The 21235-nt window shown below is 46.5% G+C and overlaps 1 protein-coding gene across 8 annotated transcripts in view; it reads right to left on the bottom strand.

The window, feature by feature from the left end:
* FGFRL1 (fibroblast growth factor receptor like 1) overlaps positions 1 to 21235 on the bottom strand; it is a 171937-nt gene that overhangs the window by 129820 nt on the left and 20882 nt on the right. For 2 of the 8 annotated variants that reach the window (XR_015772661.1, XM_088056362.1), the window contains exons 1-2: positions 5808 to 5933; positions 4884 to 5080 (exon numbers count right to left, since the gene is read on the bottom strand). The exons of 3 other annotated variants lie outside the window; for them this stretch is intronic. Coding sequence is in view for 3 of the 5 variants with exons in the window: in XM_088056362.1 (XP_087912488.1) it covers positions 4884 to 4968 (85 nt within the window). In the remaining 2 variants the exon portion in view is untranslated. Of the gene's footprint in view, positions 1 to 4883; positions 5081 to 5807; positions 5934 to 21235 lie in introns of those variants that run through there. 3 more of the 8 variants (XM_014262818.2, XM_088056363.1, XM_088056366.1) reach the window with 2 other exon arrangements.

Raw genomic sequence — 21235 nt, 5'->3', positions numbered from 1 at the left:
GCTGAGGCCATTCCCCCTCCATAAATGGTGAAGCACAGCATCCCCACGAATGGAGGAGGTGGCTGCAATCTCTTCTTTCCTGCTTCTTCCTCCCTTACTCAGCATGAAGGCAGACAAGACCCACATTGACCCAGAGACCCACGGATAAAACCTGTGACTAGTGTAATCATTGTCTTTTGCACTTCTGCAGAGCTTCCTCAGCACAAGACACTTCAATCGTTCCCTGAGCCTTGCCCAAAGCAGCTACAAACTCCCAGCTATGACAATCCACCACTGCTCAGTGGTGAACACTCCTCTGCAAATATCTCAAATGCAGATGTCTCAGCTCAAATGCCTTTTCCTAGAAACTAAGTGGATGCACTGCACTGCACTTCCCACATGCCAAAAGCTCAGACACATGCAGGAGTGCCTTACACGCTGCTATTTAGGCTGCCAAGAGACTATGTATCCATCTGATGGGCATCAGGAGGAACAAAACCTTCTTTTGCTCACGAGTTCACCAGAGCTGAAGGATATTTGCCCAAGTTAGTAGCAAAGGCAGCAAGAGATTGGTTCCCAAAAGTTGGTTTCAACACCAAGACCACCACTCCTGCGTTATTTAACCTCACAGGCCACAAACCTCAACCCAAAACATCATTCTTCACACCAATCTGTACAAAATGTCTCAGCCACCAAATCATCACATAGAACTGCCAAGAGAGGCTCTGCAGTGACACGCTGGAGAAAACACTGTGGACAATGGCACGTCTTCCACGGGACCCCATGGGATCTCTTCTCTGTTTTGGTATGCACTTCCCATTAAATGAGTAAGAATATTAACCAGCAATTAGACACAAGAAAAATTTAGCCTGCCAGTCAGGTCTCATTGTTACTAAGCTTTCCTATCAGGAAATAGAAGGGTCTCAGAAGGGAAGCAATGGAAATGATCACTCAAAACAACTGAACAGGCTGCTAGACTAGACACTACAGGCAGCAGTCCTGACCTGGCAGGAAAACCCAATAGCCCTATTCTTCCTCTTTGGCATCTGTGATCCTACAATTGCTCAGTCATTTCAATAAATCCTTCAGCTCCTCTGTCTGGTTTCATAATTTTATGGGCTCAATTCTCAAAAGAACTCACTGCCCATCATCCAGGCCAGCTTTTCATCTTCAGCTGCAACTGTGATCTTCCCAAGTGTGCTCAGCACCCAAAAGCCATCTTTGCAAAGTCCCAGGGGCAGGCATTACCTTGCCAAGACCCTGAAGCACTGAGTGCCTATTCCGTGGCTGCCTAACTCTTCAACAGGAAGAAATGTCTGCATGATGCTCTTATGGATGTTCACACTGTCAAAAGGGCTAGATACTATTTTCCCAAAGTAACTTGACCCATTCAAAGAACTTCTCCAGGGAAGCCAGTTGAGTATCTCTGACATCTGCACTACCACAGACACTCTAGTATTAACCATTCCCTTTATCTCACTATATTTTTGCTGATAGCTGAACTATGCAGTGCAGTGGTTCTGGCATCCCAGCAATGGCTAGTTATCAGGAGCAAGAAAGCACGAGGTCTGGGAACTCACTGAAAACATTCAGAGGCGATACATGAGGGACTGGGAGAGATTAGACAGGGCTTGCTGGGGCTCCAGGAATTCCTGCAATTCAGGGGTTACGTGGCAAGATTTCTTTTTTGCATGGTACAGCAGTAAGAAGCAACACAGAATTTCCATTTCTCTTTAAAGGTGTTTTCCCAAAACTGTCACACGTATACAGCCTCCCCTGGTTTTTCTCCACTGTTTCAACCAGATGGGGTACCCAGGGCAAGTCCCTGGATTAACAACCCTCATGTACACTGGAGAGGCTCAACTAGGCTCTCGTTTCACCAGGAGCTAAAAACTTTGGAGCCAGACTGACAACATCCACAGCTGCCTGCCTGGCAATTCACCACTTAGAAAGGGCTAATTAGTATGAGGTAATTAGTTTCAGGCAAAGAATGTTTGAAAAATAATCTGTGTAAGGTCAGCCATCCTACGTTTTGTTTAACATACTTTTTTTTTCTCTGCTGCTGAAAGAGATCCCAGAAAGATGATGTAAGACACCTAAAACAGGCAGATGCTGGAGATTCAGAGAATCAAGTGTTAAATATACTAAAATGCCTAAAGATGCAACTTCAACCCTAAAGGCTTCTGATGTAACAGGCATATAAAATGTGAAAGTTTCATGGATGATGCTAATTATCCTGAAAGCTAATCTCCCTTTCCCATACGCCTCCACACCTAGGTTCTTGCTTTTCCAGGGGAAAAAAACAAGGCAACACAGAAGTGATCCAGCAGAAGACAAAAGTGCTGACAACAAGGTCTGGCCAGAGTTGTGGCTGAATTCATTTGCCACTGGGCTCCTGCCCGGTCATGGGGCAGCTGTGAAAACAAGGCCATTGGGAAAGCACCACGTGAAACCAGAGTGGAAATGCCAACACAACCCCAAAGCAACAGCAGCCAACCTCAACCACAGACACCACAGTGGCAGCTTTCTTGCATTGTTGTTGTTTTTCCCTAAAATAGCCTGTAAGATAAACAGAGGCAGTGATAGCTAAGTGCCATCCTCTCTGATATGTGCTTGGCCATTATCTGCTCCTGACACCTAACATCTAATTGCAGAGCAACACCCCAGCAGGACAGCCTGTCCCAAGAGGGACTGAATGGACTGACTGGAGACTTAAAAAAAAAAGAAGGGAAAATAAAGCTTGCTGGCATATCCAAGAAATGGAAAGGTTGTACTCCAGCAGGGTTAGCATGTCAGAATGGGGATTTCAACAGCAACAGCGCTGGAGAGGTTGGCTACCTCTCAGAAGCACACCCAGATTCCAAACTTGGGTCTGGTAAGGTTTCCCAGCCACAAAAATAGCCACATGCTCCCTGTCAACAAGACCTGGGCTCTTCCCTCTTTCCTTCCTGTTTATAACACATCTTCTCAAGGATGTCAGCAGAATCAGCAGCTCTCTGTGCTCCAGAGACAGCACCTGTCTCACCAAGTGAAAAATCTCCACAGAAAAAAAAAAAACAGGGTGAGGTAGAATTATCACTCTTTTGCCATTTTTTTTTAAAAAAAAAAAAAAAAAAAAAAAAAAAGTCGTTCATTTCAATGATCCTGTTTGCCAAGCAAACATATGAACAACCTGATCAGCACAGTGGAAGAGCAACATACCAACCCTGTGGGCTCTGGGACTGACAAAAGCCATCCCTGCCCTGAATGCAGGACTGAGTCCCCAAAAACGTGACACTGTTTAAGTGTTTGTTGCAAACAGAAAGGTATCATATTTGGGAACTTCATGTTTTCCATGCTGGAGAGAGAAAAATATTTGGATGGAGACACCAAAGGGAAGGCTGTGTGTCTCCACAAGCACCACAAGCAATGCACAAGCACACACAGCACCAGCTAGGGACAAATATGTAGCCCCCTTTGTCTCTTTTTTCTCTCAGTTTACTCTTATTTCAACTTTTTCCCAGGAAGAAAGTTACAGTTTATCACCCATCCAAGATGCAGGGTCAAGTGTCTCTCACTCTTCCTCTTCTAAAAGGGAGAATACATTTCATTCCAGATAAGAGATTTGATCATGGAGATCCATATCCTGAGCCAGCAGCCTGAACTCAAGATGAGGAGCACCTCACTGTCCTGCTCTTCCTGTGTCTTGGCCTTTTTGGAGACATCCCTATTTACGTTTTCTTCTTACACAAGTATGTTAGTCTCAATAAAAGTACCCAAACAATTTCAGGAAATCTTCATTTCCCAAGAAATATTTCCGTCATCTCTCGTGGTAACTTAACGTTCTCTAAGTATGCACAATGTGAGCCCAGCTGCAATGAGTGTGTTGTGTAAACCTGGTGAGACTGCTGAAGTCAGCAGATGTGGTGTGGGTTCGCAGTGCTTTCTTGGAATGAAGAACTTTGCCTTCCATTTATCACAAAATTCCTTGCTAAAGAAACACTCTTAAAATGGCATTCACATTTTCAGTAAATGCTTTAGAAAAAGAAACAGAAAAGACCATCCATTACCAGGAGAAAAAAAACCACAAAAAAGCCTTCCTATGCATTGGCAAAAAAAAAGCCTATAATCCAAGTTTTGCTGTTACATTGACACAAAGTTGGACTCATCCTGATCTTGTCTTTAACATAACTGCACAGTCACTTTAATTTAAACAGGCAGCACAAAGCTGTTCTCATGCAAATAATATACAAATCTGCCATGATTTGGTAATACTTAGCTTAATTTGACAGCTATTCATACCATCAGACAAGTATTGATTATAAATAAAGAATGAGAAACTTGTGTTTAAATCCTAAGCAATTAATAACTAAAGACAGACAGAGGCAGATGAAATCTGTCAGCACACGGAAAGGATCCACTAATTGCATTGCACATAAGTTGCAAAAGTAGACAGCTTTTACTGCTTTGTTTTTCAGAAAGACAGACTTACAAGAGAGCTTAAAATGATGATGCTTATCTGTGGCTGCAGCTCCCCCCTGAACAGGACTATGCCACATCTGCCAGGCACCTTTCAGGTGTCCTGTCCCAGCTCCTCTGCTCCACAAGGGAACTGGGACATGATCAGCATCCCCCTCATACTCAGATTTTCCTCCTGTTAAACAGGTGACTTCCCTGTTGAATTAACTTCCTTTTCTTTAATGTCTCTAAGGCTGAGCTTTCCAGCATAAGTCCCATTCATATTTAATCTCTACCTCTATTTAACTTGTCAAGGCTCTAATAAATAAGGACAGCACTCTTGGCTGGAGGCTTTCCTCTGATCTGCTTGGTCCAAACGGGCCCAAAGAAGAGGATATAAACCCCACAGTTCACATCTGGGAGGATGCAGCCAGCAGCAGGGCACCCCAGCCACACATCACACCCACCACAGAGCCATGGAATCTGAGGGTGGAAAAGACTTCTGAGATCATCCAGTCCAACCCAAGACCCAATATCAGCATGGCACCACATCCAGTCTCTCCCAACACCTCCAGGGATGGGGACTCCACCACTGCACCCCTTCAGACTGAGACAGCAGGCTCCAGCTCCCACCTTAGCCTTGCTTGAAGGTCACAGTTAAGCCCTGAGAGAAGGAAGAGAACAGTCACATGGTGAAAATGGCCACTACAAAGGTTAAGTAAAAGCAGTTTTGAGGACTGCAGGAGGCTGGGATGCTGGGTTCACCACAGTCTCCTCTCACCTTGGAAAGAGACCACTTTAGAGAGTCACTCCACTTGTTTTTTTCAGGAGCAGGAACTGACCCCACTCTTTTGGCCCTCTTGGAGCTGCTTTGCCTCTGAGGCCTAATTCATTAGTACAACTTATGCTGGCACAAATCCCATAAACATGATTAAATAAAAGTGACACGTGACAGGACAAGAGCTGACCCTGGCCAGAAACACCATAAAGAAAGGCTCCAGCTGCAGTGGTTGAGAAATCTGGCTTTTATTTGACCAAACTTTGATCTCTTTTTTCCCCAAAACCCTTGGTGTCCTCACTGCTCACAGCTCAAGAGCTGGATCCCAGTCACCAGGACCTTCCCCCATCTCTCCTCTGTCACGTCCTGCCACAGGCCCCCACTCTTGCCATCCCCACACATTCAGGGCACATCAGCCCTTCCCACCCTGTGTGCTCCATCTGCCATGTCACACCCTGCCCAGCCCACCACCAGCCCAGCCCCTTGCACACTGCAGCAGTCCAGATCACTCACTCAGCTGACAGAACAAAGAACAAGCCCTTCTCTGCCTCAGCTGCCGGTTTTTCCCCCGCAAACCTCCACAGCAGTAGACATTTATCTGAAAAAAAGTCACCTTTGAAGCCAAAACCCATCTGGGGGCTGGATGCTGGGAAGAGGGGCCCTTTTCTGTCCATGCTGTCCAGACGCTCCGGCAAGCAGCACTATCTCAGCTTGGCTCCCTGCTCAGCCCCAGGAAAACGTGGCTCCCCTCTTGACTTGCTATTTAAAACCTGTCCCAAGACTGGCGCACGGTGGTTTCAGATTAACGAGCTGGAGCCATCGGGGGCGGGCGGTGTCCCTGTCCCCTGCCCAGTGCCAGGTGCCCCCACAGCAGAGCTCCTGCCTCCTCCGTGTCACACCAGCCCATTTAGTTACTGCTGGCTTTGACTTTCTGTTTAATTTAAGGAGGATCATTCCCTAAAACCCATCAGAAGCTCCAGCTGCAGGGGAGTGGAGGCTCAGTCGGATACAGTGCATAAATTTAAGGGTTTATTGCATTTACACATCCCCTCTCAGCACACTTTACCAGAATAGCTCTTTATCTGCAGACATGGCTCGTTGACCCGGGCTGAATGTGGAGCCTGTACCAGGGTGAACAGCAGAACTGAAACCACTTGGCTCCCTGAGTTGAGTCCCTCCTCCCAGCCTGCTCCCTCTCAAGAGCTCACAGCTGCCCAGCCCGCTGCTCAGGGCACTGAAAGCCTCCTCCATCAGGGGTTGGCACAAGATGGGTGTTTTGTTTCACATACCATCTCAGAGATTTTGAAATACGGACCAAAGTGAAGCAGCAGCAGCAACACCTGAAGTGTGGAAATTGTCTTACAAGGAAAATCTTATTTTCCTTTAGAAAACAATGGACGTGTTGGAGCGAGTCCAGAGGAGGCCCCAAAGATGATCTGGAGCATCTCTGCTATAGAGACTGGCTGACAGCTGGGGATGTTCAGCCTGGAAAAGAGAAGGTTTCATGGAGACCTTCTAGCAGCCTTCCAGTATCTAAAGGAGATTTATAAAAAACACTTATAAAAAAGGATCTTGGTCAGGTAGGTAGGACAAGGGGGAATGGCTTTAAACTGAAAAAAGAAAAGGAGAAGAGACTTAGATTAAATGTTAGTAAGAAATTCTTTACTGTGAGGGTGGTGAGGGTCTGGAACAGGTTGCCCAGGCAAGCTGTGGATTCTCCAAGTATTGAAAGCCAGGGTGGATGGGGCTTTGAGCTACCTCATCTCATGGGTGGCACCCTTGCCCAGGCAGGGGGGTTAGAATGAAATGATTTCTAAGATCCCTTCCAATCCAAGGCATTCTACAATTCTATGATGATTTCAGTAGGATTGTTTATGTCTCAAGTTCAGTAAAGCCCATACAAGTCTGGGAGACACTTTAATTTCAGTGTGATAGAATTGCAATTTCTGAAGGAAAATAGTTATTTTCCTTTATTTTTTTTTACTCTTTATATCATAGGTAACATAATTACATACACAGAAGACTGTATATTTGCCATTCTTTGATGCCCAGGGCAGTCATTTGCAGTGATGTAAAACAGGTTAAAGCCCTGTCACATGGACACAGTAAGATTTTACATGACTACTGTGGCAGCTCCCCCAAGGTCCCTGTCAGGACCAGAACCCCAGGCTGAATGAAGTACAGTGCAAACACACAAAAAGAGAGGATGTCCAAAAGAACAGACGAGAAACAAAACAGGAGGATGAACAGAACTGCGGAATCAATTTGCCACAGTTCCACGGAAGATCAATTCTAGGACCAGGAATAATGCCAAGGGCAGGACACACCAAGCTTTGCACAACTGTAAGTGAGCAGACACTTTAAAATCAGACTCGCCACATAGGGAAAGATGGGTTTGGGGCACCAAGAGTCGAGACATAGGTGCCAAGAGCCTCCTCTTTACAGCTCACAGCTGCACCCCTGCTTACTGTGGCAAATCAGCACCAAAAGAGCACCATCACTAGATAGTGACATCATTTAATACCTTTGCATTCTTAGTGCACCTGGCCAAGAAAAACAGCAGGCATTTTATGTTGATTTGGGATGCAGGTCCAATGCTTTCAGGATTTAGCTGTACTGCAGGATGAGAAGCCTGGGGAGACCAGTGCTGGGTAGAGGAAAAGAAATAGCCAGCAAGAGGATTAACCTAAACAATTGCAAGAGGACTGACAGTGATGGACCTTGGTGATAAAAACCAGGTGCAAAAGACAAAATTACTTTAACACTCAGAAGCAACTCAAAAAAACCCACAGGAACATGGACAGACATTTATGTTATCCTTGTGTGGACACAAGGCAGCAACACGCAGAAGGTGAACAGCGCAGGCTGTAACCATCTGAAGGGCTCAAGTGACAACCCCCAAAGCTGCTGGAGAAACTCAACTACAGTGGGTGCAGCCTCTCAGCAATCTGTAGGCCCATCTTGGTATTTCACATTTCACACCATGGGATGTGTGCTCCTTTCCACACACCCAGCGATGCCAGCACAGCAATGAGGTGACATCATGACTCAGGCAATGCCATCAAGTCACAGCACCCAAAGAGAGGGGCTGGAAGCTGAAGGGACAACCTGCAGAGCTGCGCCAGCTTTTCTCCCTCCTGATGCTGTTGGCATATACTAAAAACACATGACTGCTGTGGAAGATACCTGAATGAAAAATAACAGGATTTATACTCTAACTCTAGGAGCTGCATGGCTGAAGTCAATGAAAAATCTGGTCTATGATCCCTACAAGACAAGTCACATCCTAGACTAAAAAGCCACCATCAGGCCCAGCAGAGCTGCGGACAGAAAATCACCATGACCTTCAAGTCCATCACCAGGTGCTGGCTCTTTTGTGTCCCTTCAGATTCAGTTGAGGAGAAAAGGCATTAAATCCCCAGCAGATCTGTGGTTTAGGATTCCAGCCATAAAAAGGGAGGGTTTGCCTTACTTATTTTCACATTCCAGTCATACATAACTAAAGAATATAATCTGCTTTTGAGGATTTAAAATCTGTGGATCTCGCTGTCCATTTTAAGGTGCTTGGCTGGTAGCATCACTGGATCTGATGTGCCAGGTTGACTTTTTTCCCCCTCACCTAATGTTTTAGGGAGGAAGGAGCATAGAAACCAACCTCCTGCACTCAGGCACCTATGTATAGAGGCAGTGCCTTCCACCCAGGGGTTGGTTTGTAACAAGAAGGAGAAGAAGAGAGAGAAACTTCTCTCCAAACTTGCACACCACCTGTCCAAGAGGTCAGCTTGCCTCCGGCAGTCTCTCTGGCACACAACACACTGGATTTGGGCTGTGAAACTTTCACGCTGCAGTGCATCTGTAAAAATAACAGCCACCAGAAAAAGGAAGGGGGAAGGTCCGGGTATCCTGCAAAATGTAACTAGCAGGAATTAAAATGTAAAAGAAACACCCTCCGGGGTCTTCACAGAAGCTATAAACCCAGGCAACTGCTTTGCCAGGTGTTACTGTGCAGTGCCTGCTGTTAGAATTGACTCTCTGCTGGCACCTCGCCTGCCCCATCTTCCCAGTGCCCCTGAGCCCACTGAGCAGGCAGTGCTGAGCTGGCCAGCCGGGGAAGTTATTAGCCAGCCCTGCTCAGCAAGGGCAGCACTGGCACCGGGCTTTGAGCAGCTGAATGAAGTGTTGTCATTTCCCAGCTGGGAGTGGGAAAAAGCACGGTGCCGCTTCCTGATGCTGTTATTTTATTTTGCAGCGGCTTCCCCTTCCCGCTGTCTGAATGTCACAGATTACTTCACTGCTGTGCAAGCCTGGGAGAGGGGAGCAGAGGGGGAAGGGAAAAATCTGGCAAGTGCTTCCCAAGCTGCCGGCATCCCCCATGCCCCAGCGGCTGCACGGAAAGCAGAGGCTGGAAGGGATGGGTGGCAAGTTCACCTTTTGGGAAGTAAGAGCCAAGCACAGGTCAGTAACACCTGCCATGGTCTGCTAACACCCACAGAGCCCACAGCCCTCACTCCCATCTCTTTAACCCCTCTGCACTAAGGCTGGGGATCTCTTGCTGGCTCAGGAAATACAAGCCCCAGGCTGGCTGCTTTTTGGAGCCTGTCAGCAGCGCTCTTTTGTCAAGCAGAGGCCTTCCTGTCGAGTGATACAAAGTGCTCGCTCTCCTTTTCCCCTTGGGATCCGCACACGCTTCCTCCCAGCCTTTGTCAGCCCGAGGGAGCGGGGCAGCTGGCAGGACTCCCGAGAGCCTGGCAGAGAGGGACAGCACTCTGCACAGCCCACAGCTCACCCCTGCACTGCAAAGGGCCTGGCCAGGGGAGGCAGTGGGGAATTGGGGACACCAGGCTGGAGAATGGCAGAGATCTGCAGCGAGGGTGATCAGAACAAGCGCAGCCACGCCACGATTTCATACAGCTTACAGAGAGCTCCATCCCACAGCAGGACTAAGGGTCCAGCCAGGGCTGGAGTGAAGCTCTGAGAGAAATAACAAGAATAAGAAACAAAAGAGACATGGCATGATTTCCCCAATGAAACAGCAGTGAGAATATCAAGTGAGCAGCAGTAGTGAGAAGGTCAAACTCTCGCAGCACACAGGAGAAGCCTCTTTCACCAGAGCATCCTTGTCCTCACTCATCTCTGAAATTTTACCTAGCCATGGCCCTGTTTTGGGAAATTGACTCCATATTGGCAAATTGACACAGCTGGGGTAATCTAGCACTGAGCTACAATGCTGTCACTACCAGCCAGGTCATCTTCTCCTTCTCTTGCTGCTTGGTTTGGTGGAAGCTCTTCCCTCTGTGCCTTGGACTTGTAAAGCAGGGACAAGGGTGCCAGCTACCTCTGTAAAGCATTTTAAGACTTGTCCACTACAAGGTGCAACACCCATTAATTTCAGCAGGACTGTTGCCTGAATAAGGCAGCACTCAGAGCTCAGAGGGTAACCTGAGGCTGCTAAAATTATCCTTTGTTTTCAGACAAAAAGAAGACGCAAATGAAAGTATTCTGCCTAATTTGTTCATTCTGAACAAGATGAAAAGGATAATTAAACAGCAGAGATCAGGGCAGCATGAAATACCATCTTGACAGTCTTGTTTGCAGGTTCCCCATATAATTGTCGTGTCAGAAACAACTGTCATATCTACAACATCTAGTAAGAGCTGTGTATGAGGAGCAATTAAATTTAAAACATTTGTGATTTCTAAGCTTAAAGAGCACATTGAAATCCCTGCAGAAAATGCAAAAAGTCAGACTTGATGGCAAAACTAGTGTCCCAAGAAAGCCTTTTCTGATTGCAGTGGAGGTCCTGAATCACATTCTCTGAGGGAGGGGTAGACCAGAGCAGGGCAGGGCAGGAAGCAGGTGGGACCACTTCTCTCCATAGCAGAACCAGCCTGTGGAGGCTGAAAGTACCAGTTTTAAACACTGCCAGCTCCAGACAAAAGTACAGATAACATTTGGTCAGGCACAGCACTGCTCCAGAGTAATTCAGGCTAGAAGGAATCCACCAGGACACAGACAAGCGGAGTTTAAGCAGACAGGTTGCATTAAATCCCATGTCAACACGCAGCCTCAGGCTCTGATGTTTGGGTTGAGTGAGTGTAACTCCCCACTGATCCCTGGGGTGATGGAGAAAACACTATCCTCACATCCCTCAAGGCACAAAGAAAATCTTTTCATTCTCACTTCTTTTTCACCCCTCTTAAAGTGATGGCATTCCTCACCAGCTGTAATCAGCACGCACACTCTCCCAAAGTGCCATTTAATACCGTCACACAAAACTGCTGCGTGACCCACTTTGGGTTATTATGTGCAATAATTATAAGACACCACAGTCCTGGTCTGCCAGGCTCCAGGAGGCTTTCTGCAAGGGCATTCCCTCAATTCTCCCTTCCTGTGGACTCTCAGCTTCCTGCCTGGGAGATGGACAGCATTTCTCTCCATCACATCCACCCCCACCTCCACTTAATTTCATGCTTGGACTGTGACTACACTAACAGGGCATATCGAGTTTCTCCCTCGTACACTGATTAAACCGACATGGTGCTTTGCACAGTCTTTCACGGACTCCTTATCTCAGTAACAAGAGGGAGGAAAAAGCACAAGGACAACTCTGAGCGAAGCAACACTGTCTCCTTTCCTGGCACTGGCAGAAGTCTCTTTTGGAAATGCTGCGCACCCTCTGTCAGGAAGCTGAGGGAGAAAAGCTTCGACAGCTCAAGGGCTTGTCAGGGCAGGCCAGTCCTGGTTAATGGGAAATTCTGGAGGTCTCTTTAACAGTGTTTTGTAGCCTTTTCATTCTATGCTTCAGCTGTATCAGATTGAAGAGGTGGGTAGAGATCAGAGACTCAGAGAGATGGTGTTTCAGAAATGCCTCTGCTTCTGGGAGCTCTGCAAGAGATGCCCAGGAATGGGCAGTGTTACCTCAGTGCATGCTCATGGCAGCCAGGGTAATGGCTATGGCTGCAGAGCACTGAAGCCACAGCTGAAGGGCTGTCACTTTCCATCAGTCCAAAATTCACCAGTTCCATTTTTACCAAATTATTTTTCCCAATAGCGTCTTGTCTTCCAGGCTTTGGTGTTGTTGTAACCTAGCAAGCTTGAAAGAGTTTTCTGTCTTGCTTCAGAACTAAAAAAAATACTTAAAAATATGAAATGGAGGATTTTAATCTATTCCCATTTCTTTGATTTTTCACAAGAACATAAAAGAAGGGAATATTCCAAGGCCTACAATAATTAGAAGGAATTGCCATCATGCCAGGATAAATCAGTGGCAGAGCCATGGATAGAGGCAGGAATGGAGAACAGCTCTCCTGGCTCTAGGGCCTTGAGCCACTCCAAGCATAAGACATGCAGAGCAGCAGAAGACACACTAGGTCATCCATATGGAGCTGGCACATAGGACCCTGAACCTATGGAATGCCTATATTCCTGTGGGCTAACAGAGCTTTGGGAAAAAGTCCCCATGTACCACTCATCTGTGTTGGGAAAAGCAAATAATAGCCCAGATTTCCCCAGTGCAGCTGTCCATGTTCAAGCCAGCTCCCTTCAGCATCCCTGTACCACGAGTACAATGACTCTGCTCATCTCATCACGATGAGGCACTGGGGACAGGTCAGATGATTCCCACACCAGGTCTCAGCCCACAGCCCAGCACACCCTCATCAAGGACTCCATCTGACAGGCTCTTCAGGCAGCAATAGAGCAACAAGGGCACACACTATCAATTTGGTCCCAAATCAAAGACTTCATCAATCCTAGGATTTGAAGCTCTAAGAGACCTTTGGAAAAGGCATTACTTTGCTTTTCTCTCTTGGCTTGTTCTTGGGCAAGAGCCAACTATGAAACTGTTTTGGTACCTTAAGACAGACTTTTAATTTCTCGAGGGTTTGTGAAGCACTCACATCTCCTTTCAGCTCCTACTAGAACCATTCAACACCTTTGCAAGTTCCTTGGTTTCTCAAAGGAGCCAGCATCTGCAGAGCCAATTATGGGAGAGCACAACACAAGTATAAAAGAACAGACTCTGTTTCCAACACACTTCAGAGCCCATTTGCTTAGAGAACCTCCAAATCCATCACAGGTTTACTGCCTTCACAGGCAGCTGCCTTCAAATCTCCTTGCACAACCCTTGCAAAGAGGGCAGCCTGGAAGAGGAATGGGAGCTGATTTCAGAGGTGGATTGATCACCTGGACACACCTCACTGATGTAAAGGCTCCAGCTCGATCCTCAGCTTTTCCAGCAGACCCTTTGTCACGAAAAGCTATGTTTGAGAGAGACTTGTTCCACTCACACAGACCCACAGGTGACATGTGCAGTTTAGAACAGGCTGTTTTCAGGAGGGTATTTCCTTTTTGGCTTGCGTTTTTTGATGGGACCATAAAATCGCTGCTGATAACCACAAGTGAGTGGAGCTAGGCTATCATTACAGATAGATGGTCTGCTGGAAAGTGCTCTCACACACTCACATAAACACACACACACACACACACACGTCTGCACGCTGAGTTTGGCTGGGCTGGCTAAAACACCACAGCACTTATTGCTCCTTGAGGCCTATGAGTTCACTTCCAGGCTCCCAGCCAGCTTGGAAATCACATAACCCACGTGAGCAGCAAGGTTGTAAGGAGACATTTGTCCAGAAAAAAACAGTTCCCGAGTGCTGTTCCCTGCCAGACGCATCTCAGCAGCCCTGAAACCAAGATAGCAACTAGTCAACACTTTGGGGACTATCCTTGGTGAGGTCAGCCAGAAATGACTGCCCCCCATCACGAGTGAGAGGGCTGCCATGCTGGGGATAAAGGAAAAAGCACCTCCTTTTTTTCAGGGAAGCCTCTTCCTTGCAGGGAAGCAAAGAAAATTTTAGTCATGCTCTAGTGCTTTTCTGTCAAGTAAAAGGGCCAAAGAGGCATAAAAAGGGTGTAAATCATTCCTGCTGTCTAAAAAAGACAGTGGAGCACAGGGCACCTCTCAAGGACCTCCTTGCAAACACTAGCCCATGGGACAAGGGCAGGATGCCAGGTAGCCAGAGGATGGCACACTGAAGAGGCACGGAGCATCACTAGGTGGCCCCATGTGGACCACAGGGCACCCCATGTACAGACACGCTTCTAAAGGTGACTGCAAACCACCACAGGTATCCTCCCTCCAGCAGAGTAACACACAATGGACAGACAGCAAGGCAGAGAAATCAGTCTCAGAGATCAATGTTGATACAAGATCATGCTGGTCCTTCAAAAACCCTTCCCACTCTGTCCTCTCTCTGCCCCATCAGCTTCAGCTGGATCACAACGGGGTGAGAAGCGGTTCTGAGGCATGAGGGGGGATTAGGCCACTTTGTCAGGCCAAATTCAGATACCCCACAAGCACATGCAGCCATTGTGCAAGGGAACGGGGATTTGCCCCTTCTGATGGGGATGAAGTTTATGCTAAAGACAAGGTAAAGTCAGGGCAACCCCCTCGTGCATCATGGTGTAACAATCTGCATGAAAACACAGCTATTGATATAATCAGGTTTCCCATCCCTAACATTCTTCTTGTTCTTCTCTTGCTTTAATTTTTGCTGATAAGAGGTAGCTCATTATTTGGGGGGAAGGGGAGGCTGCCTGTGTTTTTTTCACATTAAACTGTGGCAGCGGTGTGCACTTCCCCCCTCTCACCGGGTAAGCTGCAGCACAAAGGCTTGGGGCTGATCTCACATCCTCTACAACAATTAAAAGTCAAGGCCAGCAGCACAGCCAAAACTTGACACGCTCTTTTAGAGAACAAAGGTCACTAGATTGAAGTCTTCACTCCCTGCTTTGGCTGAAGCAGCATGAAACATCCTCTTCAAAACCTAAAGCAGTTGAATCTTTATCAGGTGATGATGGCTTTTTGGAGAATAAAGACAACTGACCTCTGTGTCTTCCCTCCTACTGTTCCACAAGAAACCTTCAGGCTGCCTAATTAGTATAAATCATTTTCCAGTAAGTGCTCCTGCCCCATGACAGCCTCATCAGACACCAGGTCCAGAGATAAAGCTCTGATGGCCACTGAGGGCTGAAGGAAGCCAGGAGCCTAATGGTCACAGCCATGGTTGGCTCCAGCTCCATGAGGAGCAGAGCAGGCTGAGGTGGGCACTGCAGATGTGCAGGTGTGACCTTCACAGCCAGGAGACAGGGGCTGGAGAGGACAACAGCTGGGCAGGAAATGAGCCAGAGAAAGGCTACATTAGAAACCACAGCACTCTTGGTGTTTTTGCACAAATAGCACTTTTTGGAAGATTAAATGAAATAAAAAGTCATTACATGGTTAAATGGCTAATTTCATGGCTACAGTCATAAAGCTGACAGAAGCCAGAGCCACCACAGGGAGGCCCTGTCCAAGCCTGACAGCATCAACACCCTCTCAAGAATGAGGCTTCACAGAGTAATTTGGTTTGGGCTTATTTAACATCAATCCTCAGAGCATACTGCCTGGTCAGCCCAGGAGTTTCACTTGTGAAAGAGTACAAAAGATAGACTCAGCCATCTTCTTGCTCATCATGGTGTAGGACTAAAATCCATCCCAGACTTCTGGAGGTCCTCCCTGCTTGCTGTCCCTTCTTAATGCTCCCTGCTTTGCCCAGCAGAGTGAAATCCTTACGCAACTCAAAGGTAACCTCCAATTCGAGGACGCTTTGTGTGACTGGTGAACAAGGCCTAACATGATCCCAAGTCCACTTTACCTGGTCAAAACAAGGATGACCCAAGAGGCAGAACCTGCAGTGCTGGCCTGAGATTCCCATGGGTTTCATCCTACTCCTTCCACTGCCTTGGACAGACTCTGGGAGTGCAGACTGACTGCATTTCCCCACACACTTCAGTTCACTTCTAGCACAGATTGTGTTCCAGCAGAGAGCATTCCCAACATCTCCTTGCAGACAGGGAAAAGCCCCACAAAAAGGGTATTTTTGGGAGCTGTTTCCTCCTATCAATCTGAAGAGCAAGAGGCATTTCCCTATCATTAGCCCAACAAAAATAGAAAGCACAAGGCACCATAGCATCTCTCACTTCCATGAAGAACTCAAGAGGCCTGGGATCTTCCCCACTCAGGCTCAGACTGCAAAGATGAAACGAAGAAACCCCCAACAGCACCACAAAAGCATTTGGATGGCCCTATGAACTTGGAGAGATTTAAATTCAAAGCAACAGTAAAGCAAAAATCAAACTGACTCCTTCCTCCCCCCATTGTGTGGTCATTCCAGCGTGGTGAGAAGGAAGATTCAGGTCATCAAACCACCTGAAAATACTCTGTTGCATTGTTTCTCAGTAGTGCAATGGGTCTGGCTGGCCCAGTGCAGGCAGAGAAGAGTGAGATGGCAGCAGACAGCCAGCAGCAGGAAAGGATGCGGGGAGAGAAGGGCCTCCAAAATGAAACTCAATGGAAAATACCATTTTTATATGAAACAGCCTCTGCTGACAAAAAGTTCTTTGTCCCAACACAAAGAGCATGCTTCAGGCATGAGTTGGTAAGACAGAATTTCCCCCTTGCAATTCCCTGCTGAAGATATACTGCAGAACCCCGTACTGCCTCCATGTGCCCTACCTGCTCTGGGGTTAAGAGAAAACATTTCCAGTCATGTCCTTACATAAAAAAGTTCTCCATTTTGTCCACTGATCTGCTCCACCTTTGCTAAGACAAACTCAAAACCTTCCTCCAGTCCCACTGAAGTGAGAGGGGCTGCACTGCTGGGACTCAGCACTTCTTCTCAAAACCTCACCTGTGTTAACTAAGGCTCAGAAAACATTTGGGAACACATGATGCAGCTTTCAGCAGGCCATAGAAATTAACACCTTAAATTCCAGCATGTAAATCAAGTTTTAAGAACTGTGTCTCCCAGAAAAAAACCAAAAAAACTTAAGTATGGGGCGGGGGGGAACCCAAATTTTTGTCATTTTTCTTTCATGGGATACGGATGATATTCTAAAAGATTAATTGATAGAGTATAATAAATTGTATTTTAACTCTGGGATGAACTCATTACTGTCAAGATCCTTGATCCAAGATATCCCAAGAAAACTGGAGTCAGGTTTATCAGACATTAATTACCTACATTAAAAAAAATAATCTCACCTCTTCCTAAAACACAGTGATTAAAAAAAATTTGACAAAGAAGTCATAATGGATGAACACACATATGTATTCACCCTGCTCCTTACTAACCACAGCTCCTAATAGGAGATAATGGAAGCTGCTTTCAAATGAAATGTCTAAATGGGCCTAGAGCTTGTTTTCTCCAAACTCAGCCAGGCATTACTGCTGCCACAGCCACTTTCAATCAAGCTTTTACTGCAAAGGAAAACAAAGGAAGAAGTTAAATCCATGGGAGATTTCCAATGAATACTTAAAAATCTTTTCATGGGACAGAGTGAGGGAACTCTGTACCAGCAATGACCTCAGAAATCTTGTGAGTTCACTCCATTGCAGGCTGTTCTCTCTCTCCCCTAGATTTTAATTAGCTAATTCAAGGCCTTCTATGGAGGAGGAAAGAGTAGTGCTTAAGCAGCAGAAAGTTCAGCTGAATTTGCTGTGTGCTTGGAATTTAATAGACAAATACCATGATCCTTTTGGGATCTGTCATTTCCCACAATTAAAGGTGGACACACAGCCACTTGGAGCCTTTCAAAGGACCAGGGACACAGACAGTGTCTTCTTACATCAAAAATATGCTGAGATAAAAATTTGAGATTTTTATCCTACACCTTCCATGGGGAGAGGTGCGGCCACCGTGTTCCCCCACAAATCTGAGTGTGCAGACACACAACACACACACGAGCCATTCTCCCTGTGTGCCTGTTTCTCCCCCCACAAGCTCTTTTCACCCGCCTGAGGAACAAAGCCAGCGGCTCAAAGATCCAGCAAAAGTGCCTTGTTACGCAGAAGAAAGAGATACTTTAACTCAGCTGTCAATAAGTTTTGCCCATTTACATGTGTGCAGAACACTTTGAATAAATTACGTTTCCAGGATTTAGCTCCACGACAGTGGCCTAACAAAAGGAGACTTACAGCTCCAGGGGAGAGGAGGGGGATGAGGGGGAAACACATTCTGCACAAGACAAAATCCCTTCCAGAACCATGAGGGCAAACTGGGTTGGCTTTTTCCTTTGACGAGCACAGCTTTTACATCATTTGCAATCTATTTCCAGACACATTTTCTGCATTTGCATCAAGCACAGAGAGTGGCTTCCACATATGGTCTCTGTGGGGGTGAGGATGGGATGGTTTTGTTTCTTTAATTACAGACACAGCAAAAGTAAAAACAATGGGGGAACCATGGGGCGCTGCTGATGTCAGGTGGAACTGTGCCCCTCGGGGGACCAGTTTTACTTGGAGAGTGAAATCTGCTGTTCCAGCTTTCAGCAGAACCAGCAGCCAACAGAAGCGCTTACAAGACACTGGCTGGGGTTTTTGTTCTTATTTTAAATATGCATACATGTGTCCCCAGGTGACTACTCCGAAGAAAATTTACTTGTGGGGAGTGAAAGCGAGGAGGATGCAGTCTGCTACATCACTATTGGGCAGGAAAAGCAGCTTTCTCATGGACCAGTCCTCCTACACCAGGGGAATCACTTCTGCATTTTCCTGAGCGAGACACCCTGAAGAGGAAAAACCTACTGGGGTAACGTCAGTTGGATTATAATGACAAAAACTGGGAAATTTAAGTTTCCTGCTTATTGAGAGAAGACTACCAGTTATAAGAGTCTCACCTGCACCCTTTACTTGCCTGCAGGGAAATAATCATATAGAGAGATGCTAGAACAGACTTAATCAAACACAGGTTAGTGCCCCCATTAGAGATCCAGCAGATGAAGCTCCCAGCTCTGTGCCAGCCAGGACAGACCAGCCATTCTAATGGCACACGCTGATCCTCGCATCCTTCAAATTGTGATGCCATGAAATAAAGCCTGGCTGCCTTCCAGGGTTGCAATGGTCACTGATTTTAATAAAAACAAGTGAAGTAAAATAGATCCATGAGGCTGAGAGCTCAGGCAGGTTGTCCACAAAAACAGCAACTGAAAATATCCCCAGCTGACAGACTCCACTGGGCTTTGAGGGCAGCAGCTTGGGATGGGCAGCCAGAAAGAGCTAAAGACTACCCAAAACCTCCCTCCTCAAAGGCAGCAAACATGAATTCCTGACCTGATATGAAAACCAAATCAACTGAAAGCAGGAGGAAAGGAAACCACCGACATCACAGCTTCATGTTTAATATCAGTGGGAACACGGAGAACCTTTCTCCACTGCTTCAAACAAATGAGTGACTCATTCCCTTCTCAGCAGCAACCCTCACAGCCACTGCCAGCCAAAGAAACAACGTGGAAAAAAGAAAAATCCATGTCAATTAGGTGAGTTCTCTGCCCCCAGAACCCACCAGCGAACGGTGCTTGACAAATGATACAGCAAATTTCTCATCGTCCAAAATACCCTCTCTGCAATTACCACCCAGAGCCAGTAAAAACCACTGCCAGAAGCGTGCCTATTTCCATGCTCTTAATCTTATCTGTGGAAGAGGATCCAGGGCATCAGCTTCACTGATGTTTCCAGGAAGAGGAGCCCTAATCAAGCATTTCTGCCCATGAATAACAGACAAGGAATGTCTCCGCTTGGCCAGCGGTAGCCTGTGAAAAATTAAAAAAACATTGTAAAATCAGCTTTGGAAGCAGTGAGAGCTGAGGGGTGATTGCTGTCTTATCTCCACTAGTACAGATGCTGGAAGGACAAGGCTGACCCACAGACAGCTGTCGCTCCGAGACAGCCTAACCAAATCCACAACAGAATGCGTCTACAATCCTGGGTGCCATCACCCAAAATGGAGTTCTCTGCTAACAGATGTTTGGTTTTTTTCCATTAACAGAGTTGTAATAATCACTGATTTTCTTAAAGCTTCAGGTGCTGTTCAGTGCAGAAGTTACAGTCAAAAAACATCCATGTTTTTCAGAGAACTCTGAACATGCACCAGGAATAGTCAATGGATCAGGTGTGAACCTGAGACTAGCTGGACCCAGACTGAGGACTGGCCCTTTACCTCTGGAAGGTACCAAGTGGGCCAGGTTGACTTTTACTAAAGAATACCCCTGCAAAAGAAAAGCAAATGTTAACAAGTCCTTTTTCATGCCAGCTGGCTCTGCTCATTCCCAAGCAAACCCCACAATCCCGCATGCCTAGCGGAGAGTACTGAATCTGCCAGGAATAAATGATGTTGGAGTGCCTGTTCCCAAGCAAGTAAAAGCACTTCCAAGTGCATATGTGCATGCAGGTTTTGCCATGACACTTTCTTAGAGATCTGACAACACACAGCAAAGGGTCAGCAGTTCTCTCTGGAAGGTTGTGTTGATATCTGCTGCAAGATAACGCACCCTGAAGTCAAAGGAACTTACTTATTTTCTAGGCTCGTTATCAGTTGTTATTGTAAGTAAAGCAGTACTATGTGAAATGCCCCTTCGTTCTGACCTTCCCATGGGCAGGACCCACTAAGATCTCACGAAATGTGAAATAATCATTAATACAGTCTCTGGCGGTGTTAATAAATCATACAGCTCAACAAAGCCATAAAACTCTACCAAAGACACACCAATAAACTGCACACTCGAGAACCATTCCACCCCCACACCTCTTCCCTCACATTCCAAAAATGCAGAAAAGCAGCAGTGACGTTGGCTCCATCCTCTAATCCCCAAATCCCTCAATTACACCCAGGGAGCTGAAGATAACACAGATTTAAAGACCTAAAAGGAAGCTTCTTTCAGAGGTAGAAGAAAGGTGTTATATCAACAATCCTGGGTAATGGATTCATTTACCATGACACTTCTCCCTGTGCAGACAGGCAGGCAACACAATGTCTACAGACATTATGCCTCCCTTTCAGAGAGGGGTTTGCTGGTACCTGAGCCTTCTGCAATGAGCTGAATCTCGTGCCATAAGGAAAAGTTTTGCCTGTGTAAGGAAATGGACTGACTTACATATTAATCCTTCTAACTCTCACTGAAGCCTGAGGGTAAATTCACATATATTGGCTTTAAATTAGC

This window comes from Pseudopodoces humilis, chromosome 6, assembly GCF_049639895.1.
Source record: "Pseudopodoces humilis isolate 2021_Gansu_Grassland_sample_001 chromosome 6, ASM4963989v1, whole genome shotgun sequence".
Classification (NCBI taxonomy): Eukaryota; Metazoa; Chordata; class Aves; order Passeriformes; family Paridae; genus Pseudopodoces; species Pseudopodoces humilis.
Note: the sequence above shows the minus strand (reverse complement) of the source record. Positions and strands in the feature narration are given on the sequence as shown.